Source organism: Onychostoma macrolepis, chromosome 16 (genome assembly GCF_012432095.1).
Source record: "Onychostoma macrolepis isolate SWU-2019 chromosome 16, ASM1243209v1, whole genome shotgun sequence".
Lineage (NCBI taxonomy): Eukaryota > Metazoa > Chordata > Actinopteri > Cypriniformes > Cyprinidae > Onychostoma > Onychostoma macrolepis.
Window position 1 is genome coordinate 18,484,795 of NC_081170.1, and position 7,220 is coordinate 18,492,014.

The 7,220-nt window shown below is 34.2% G+C and overlaps 1 protein-coding gene across 1 annotated transcript; it reads left to right on the forward strand.

Moving 5' to 3' along the window:
• Nucleotides 1-2,046: 2,046 nt before the first annotated feature.
• Nucleotides 2,047-6,638, forward strand: LOC131521682 (uncharacterized). Its single transcript, XM_058746630.1, has 6 exons — nt 2,047-2,149; nt 3,407-3,736; nt 3,822-4,142; nt 4,525-4,689; nt 5,088-5,144; nt 6,580-6,638. The coding sequence occupies exons 1-6, from the start codon at nt 2,077-2,079 to the stop codon at nt 6,636-6,638; spliced, it is 1,005 nt and encodes a 334-aa protein (XP_058602613.1). The 5' UTR covers nt 2,047-2,076.
• The last annotated feature ends 582 nt before the right edge of the window (nt 6,639-7,220 follow it).

Here is a 7,220-nt window from a genome sequence, read left to right on the forward strand (position 1 = left end):
CATTTTGTGGACGCGTTCTTCACGCAACAATGTGCAGAAACATGGTAACTAAACTCTAAAAATTCACAGTTTTATTATAATAGTGTTCTCATTATAATGTTATGTGTATATGACAGTCCCAGTCGTAGTCATTAATATTCTAAAAAAACTGGAAGTGAATGACACCAGAAGTCTTGCACTTTCAAGGTAACAATAGTCACATATGCTCTTGCGTTAAAAATAAGGTGGATGCTTTTTCTGGAAAACAGTGACATACAACGCAAAACACTACTAATTTGTTTAAAATTTTGAACTCATTCTAACCAACTGATGCTTCCAGTCATTAAATGTAAATGTAAGTGTAAATAGGAAGGCCATCAGAGACATGGAGGAGATGCAGGAACAGAAGGAGGCGCTGCAGTCCAAAGTCACGGCATAGAGAAGGAGCTCAAGTAAGTGTGTGTGACTGAGAGAGAAGATACATGGAGTATTTTAAATCTTTTATTTTTACGTATAAATAATTATTTTTTAAAATAGAGAGAAATTATGGTTTGTATGCTGTTTTGATGTGTTTGGTTGTACAGATCATACTGTTGAATACGATACAGTACATGTGCACGTATGAAGTATATTACTTTATAGGGTAATGCTCACTGAAGCCTGTAGAGGGCATTGTGTTTCTAGCAAAACACTGGAGTGTCCAGACTGCTCACATCTCTAATCTCTTTAGCTTTCCAAACCTCCCTTGCAAATTATCTTTTCTCTGATCTCAGATCAGCCGCGCACACACATTGCACATTTTTAATTTTATTATTATTACAGCACTTACAAAAAATGAAAGTTCTTCAGTAAAAACCATATTTATTGACATCTGTCCAGTGTGTTCCAGATGCTGGAATAGGCTCCAGAATCATTGTGATTCTACAGAAGATAGGCTAAAGATGAGAATGCATGGATGGATTTATATGTTATACCAAAGGACTCTACTGTCAAACTGCATACTTTTTTGACAGTCAGCTCTAGAATCTTCAGTGCTCAGCTTAGATGATGATGATCGTGAATATTACGGATACAATTTTTAACAACAACATAATCACAATAAATATATTTCAGCTACTTCATTTGCTAACATTTCCATACAAACAATGAACTTAAAAGATGGACATCATGTTCAGTGCTGACTTACTTGTAGCAAACAGCATTGTTAATAGCAGAGCCAAATCAACTGCTACAAAACAAAGAAATGTGTTTTTAATTGATTTAGTTTGTTCTTAGATTTGCTGTTGTTTTCTTGAATATATAACATTGAAGCATATTTATATAAAGTGACTGAAATAAATTAGAATCATTTATGTATTTTGTATTTATTTGTCATGCATCAAGCACTGATCAGTTCAAAATAAAACCTTCTCTATCAAAAAAAAAAAAAAAATTCAGTACTTTAGTTGTTCTTAATTAAATTAATTAATTAATTAATTAAACACATTTGTATTTACATTTTGTACATACTGTAGCAGATGTGTATTATGTAGACAATTGGTACACCTGAGCGTTGGATACTGGATCTTCAAAATACATGTAATACTGATACTGGACTAAATACACAAATATAAACTTTACAGCAAAATAACTAAATGCCTCATAAATATTTAAATGACTCTCTGGACTAGTTTATATCTTTAAATATGTTGAATAAATGATTTGAACTATTATGTTGTTTTTATAATACCAAATTATGTAGCAAATTGATTCATTGTTTTGAGATGCGTGCTAAATTGCACGTATCAGACATTTTGCACAGATCACATTTCCTACTTTGGCTCTTCAAAAACAACTTTGTGAATGTAAAAGGTCTTGTGACTTGTTCTCATATTCAGTTGTATTGCAGTGAGCTAATCTAAACTTTCAATGTCATAAGGTGTTTTAGTCTTCATATTTCCATCTTCTAAATATGCTAATAAGCAGCTTTCTTATAAAGGCCTTTATATGAACATAGAACATATTTCCTACTTCCGCAATACATTTACAGTAACTGAAAACAACTGATGTGGCCGGTGCTCATACAGAGTTCAGCTGTCCTGCAGTGAGCGTCTGTATATGATGAAGAGCTTTCAGCTTTCACATCTCCAACTCCTGTATCTTCTTATAGCAGCTTTATTAGAATGTAAAGGTAAGTGTCTTTTATATGAAGTCAAATGCATTTAACCTACATACAAACAAGAGATATGCATATTAGCAATGTACTGTGGGTGTGTAAATGCAGCACGGGTGTGATATGAATATGATCAATGTCAAGTCAAGTGAGTTTTATTTATAGCATTTTGCAGTGAACATTGTTTCAAAGCAGATTTATAGATAACATGCAGTTATAATGACTTAAATGTTGCCATTCATAGGTTACACATCTGACGTGCAATTTGAAAATTGCTTTTAATCAATTCATTTTTCTTTTGTATAAAATATTTTTGCTGTCAATTGATTACAAAAAGAACTAATTAATCATACATTTTTCTGTAATTAATTGAGATTATTTGCACTTAACATTGCAATTTTTATATTGTAATAATTTCACATTGAATCTCCAGATTAATGAAGAAACAACATTTCAAATATTTGTTTAATGCCATCTCTTTACTAAGTACTATAAAGACAGTTTTCCCTTAGACCAATACTCCTACTGATGCCTCAGTTAAATTAATTTTTCTGTTTCTGAGGATGAAATGAGTATAGCCATTCAACACTGCATTGCTAATGTTGTATAGCCTATCAGTGCAATTGAAAATAATCATTATTAACACTTAATAGGTTTAATAAGAATAGGACTAATTGGAGAAAACGAATGCTGCATTAATTGTGTTAGATGATTTCAACGCATTGAATAGAAAAATAATGCAAAATTTTAATAAAAACATGTAGCTGCTTCCTTTTTTAAAGCAAGAAAGTGTGTAAGTGAGTCTATCACAAAGAACAGTTTTAATAAACACTGATGTGTGAAGATTAAACTGTATTACTCAACTGATCAATTATTATTAGACTGGCAACATCAGTAGATGCTTTGATTTAGAGGAAGTCCAGACAATACATTTGTAGAAAAGGTATATATACAGGGGTTTGACAAAATAAAGTGAACATCCATTATTATAGGAGTTTTTATAATTTCTGTGGGCTATTGTGAGAAAAAAAAAATGTTGCGATTATCTTTTATTTATCTTTTTGTTGTCTATATTCTCTGTTGAATATTAGTACAAGTTGTGTTCAGCAGTGTTTAGTAAAGCCATGGGTGAAATGGGTAACTTGTCAGACTTGTTTGACCAGGTGAAATCAGGTGAAAACTAAATGCTGTTTGTTACTGTAAGTGATGTGGCGGTTTCCACATCTCTGTTCTCTCGGTACTTCATGTCTCGTTTTGTTCTTCATTTCCTTTCAGTGGTGACACAGAGACGCTGCAAGCAGGTTCATCAGTTGAACATAAACCGTGTTCAGGGTGACAGCATGACTATTTCTTGCCTAACCACAACCCACTTGCTGGAGTCTCTAACAGTCAAACTGCACAGGACCAACCAAGATAAAAACATCCTGATGTATCCAGACATCTCTCCAGCATCAGAGCACCAGAGATGGTCTGTGAGGAAAGAGGCTGGAAATGTTACACTTGATCTGAAAGACATCAGATTATCTGATGATGGCTTTTATGACTGTCGGGTCTACAAGGATCAGGACTGCCTTCATGCAACTCGATTTAACCTGAGTATTATAAGTGAGAATGCATTTTTCAAACAAGCTAATAATCACCATTCGAGAGCCATATACATATGACTACTTCTGTGTTTCTCTGATTTCAGAGTGTAAAACTTTGGACTCTGTCCATCCAACATCAGGCTCTTCAGTATTGCTGCCATGCTCTGAACATCTTCTTCAAAACAGAGCTGAACGGGTTGCTTGGAAAATCATTATTGGTCACAAATCAACTGATATAACCCAGTATCAGCCACCAAACAAACCCTCAAGCAGCACAGAGAAACTCCTGAAGCCTCTGTATGAGAGAGCGAGACAACTAGCGAACGGATCTCTGCTTATAAGGGATGCAGTGTACATCGATGAATCATGGTATCAGTGCAGAGTGAATGAAAAAACCTGCTATGAAGTAAAGCTGCTCATGAAAGGTGTGTTGGAATGCAATATTTCTAACCCTAAAGTCTCAATTCAGATTCTCTGACAGACATTGATTAATTTGAAAGATTAACTTAAAATATGCTATTAAAATGTAAGATGTTGTAATGGGTTAGTCAAAGTGTTTTTTGGATTATTATAATAATAATAATATAATAAATATAGTAAAATAAGTCAGTAAAATATGTTTAGGTAATGTTTAGATTTAAATCATGTTGTGGTGATTATAGCCTGTGGTTAAATTGTCTGTTTGGTCATATAGATGTGTGACTGTGTGACTAAAATTCATGTGTGTAATATAAAAAAATCTAATCAGACTGACTAATGTTCATATACTGTAAGTTTATCCTTCACTTGTGATCACATATGTTCCAGCCCCAGCTGACAGTACAGCTGTTCAGACTGACGAGAGTGATACAGTGACAGCTAATCTGACATTAGTAATGATGACTGCAACAGTGTCTCTGTGTGTCCTCGTATCACTGATCGTCTGTGTCATTCTATATTTCCAAAAACGAAGAAGCAAAATCAACAGCCAAAGTAAGTTCACAGCTGTAGTCCTGAGACGTTTAATACTGTTGACTTGTTCTTTAACAGTTTTTATCTTACATTTGCTTGTTTTGCAGTTGTTTTCTATTTTAAATTAGTGACATTCATATTTTATATTTCATTTCAAATGTGTGACATTAAAGTTCATATCATGCCATCATGTTGATGAGAGACCTCATGTTGGAAAAAAAGACAATTGGTAATACTGTAACTTTACTCCCATATTATGATGATAAAACATGATCTGGTGGTAAAGTACATATAGATTTGAACTACTCGTCTGTTGTATATTATTCCAGCATTTCAGGAGACAAGTGACATTCATAGCAAATCCTTGTTTAATATGTGTATTTGATTAAGTATGTTTAATAAAAGTCTTTTACTTGCAGGGATTGATGTCCCGTTGTGTTCTTTAGTTGAACCAAACACAGGAACAATGACCACCTGTAAGTAACTGCAACACATTGCAACCCATTCTCACTCCCAAGGCGTCAAAAACTGAAGCATGGTCAAACTCCTTTCGCGTCACTATGAAGACGCCAAAGGTGCCCCTAGGCGTCATTATATGACAAAATAGGATCTCCATTGCTTTCAGTTACTTGCTTTATGCGTCAGGTCAAGACGCTTATGGAAAATGACAACACGTTATCCTCCGTTGTTTGTCTTAGTTTAATGGTTTGCATGCATTTGTAAAAAATTTATAAATCATTTTATATACATTTATACTTTTATTGGAGCACCTAACCCCACCCCTACCCTAAACCTACCCACTTCTGAACAACATAAAACACGTAACAGGCAAATATAAGTGCAGTCACAGGTATTTATTGCAAAAACTGACCATAAACAAGCATTATAAAAGCATTACAAACAAGTCATGTTGCATTCCAAGTCTTCTGAAGCCATACGAAGTCTTTGTGAGAAGAAGAGAGCAAAACAAGGTTTTAATCGCTGAAAATGATCCCGCTCTTGTTAACGCGCTCGCATCTCATTCAAAAGATACTCCAGTCCCGTAGCATGACGCAATTGGTCACGAGACACAGAAGAGCCAATAGCCTGTCAGAACAGCATGACGCAATCGGTCACGAGACACACAAGAACCAATAGTATTTCACAACCAAGGCTGACGTAAGGCTTCTTCTGGCGGCATTTTTTGAATTCGCGCACAGACTGCAGCACAGGATGAGTTTAACGGCGGAAGGAGACGGCGATCGCGTTTATTCCTCTCACAAATCAAATGTTTTGCCTCGGAAGACTTGGAATATTCATATTTTTTAAATAAATTATGACGGTAGTTGTATCTGCCTGTTATATCTTGTGTTTTATTGACAAATGGTAGGTTTAGGGGCAGGGGTTGGGTTATGTGCTCACAAATGTGTAAATATTGTAATATAAATAAAACTGTTGTGGCTGTTTACATTGAAAAATCACACCCCAACATATATGCAATAATGGCAATGTTATTACCCAATATATAATTTAATTATGACGATAAAATTCCCATTTTGGCGTCGGCATATTGACGCTAAGGGTTTCCTATTTAAAGCAACGGAGGACCCTGCAAGTCGAAAAATGACGCTAAGGGGTACCTTGAGCGTCAAAAAGCGACGCCAAGTGATCCTGACCAAGCTTCAATATGTGACGAGTTGGGTGCGAGAATGGGTTGCACATTAGCTACATTTGTTTGAACTATATGCTTCACTAAAAATACATTTACACTCAACAAATGTGAAACATGCTTATTGCCATTTTTAAGAGTTTCATAGAATTTACTGACTCACTTCATAACATGGCCACACATATGCAGCACATTTCTGCTTAATGTGCTTCAAACATGATTTTTTTCCACCAAACTAATTTTCGAACATTATCTCCCAACAGTTGACGTGAACAAACAGCAGCCTCTGTATGTAAACCAGATGAGAAGTATGACTAAATAAATGTGCTTTTTTGGGTTGATATTTTTTAAAATAAGTCTTTGAAAAAAGTCCTTATTTAATCATTTAGCCATCTGTCACAAATTATATTAAAGAGGGAAATAAATTATGCAAAAAAATTGCACATTAAAGTTTCAACAACATATACTGTATAAACCATCTAAAATGATTTTTCTGTACACTGAAAAAAGTATCACTGATCCTTTTCGATCTATGGAAAATTATTGCTTAATATTATCAACATAGTTACACTGCTTACATGACAATGCTTTTTGTATGTCTCATTTTAACAGATAAAACTATTTACATTTAAATTCAGATTTAATTGTCAGTGAGTTTTGTATTCATGGACAGCTAGAAGTCTTGGTGCATTTAGACCCAAATTTGACCCAATTCTGGGACTGATATAAACTGACTTAAGTGTCTTTTTCTGTTACTGCTAACAGTAATGGAATTTTAAAATCATCCCCTAAAAACAAATGATAAGTGACTTTAAATTGTCCTTAAAAAAATTCACTTCATTGCTGTTACAGTAAAAGAGAAAACTTAACATAGATGTTATGAATTTTTACATTTGTAATACAG

Excerpts from the sequence above, each read along its gene's own strand:
- LOC131521682 (XM_058746630.1), top strand. The coding sequence starts at position 2,077 with ATGATGAAGAGCTTTCAGCTTTCACATCTCCAACTCCTGTATCTTCTT. Across the intron at positions 4,143-4,524 it reads AGTAAAGCTGCTCATGAAAG|CCCCAGCTGACAGTACAGCT; the intron begins GTGTGTTGGAAT and ends CATATGTTCCAG. Across the intron at positions 5,145-6,579 it reads CACAGGAACAATGACCACCT|TTGACGTGAACAAACAGCAG; the intron begins GTAAGTAACTGC and ends ATCTCCCAACAG.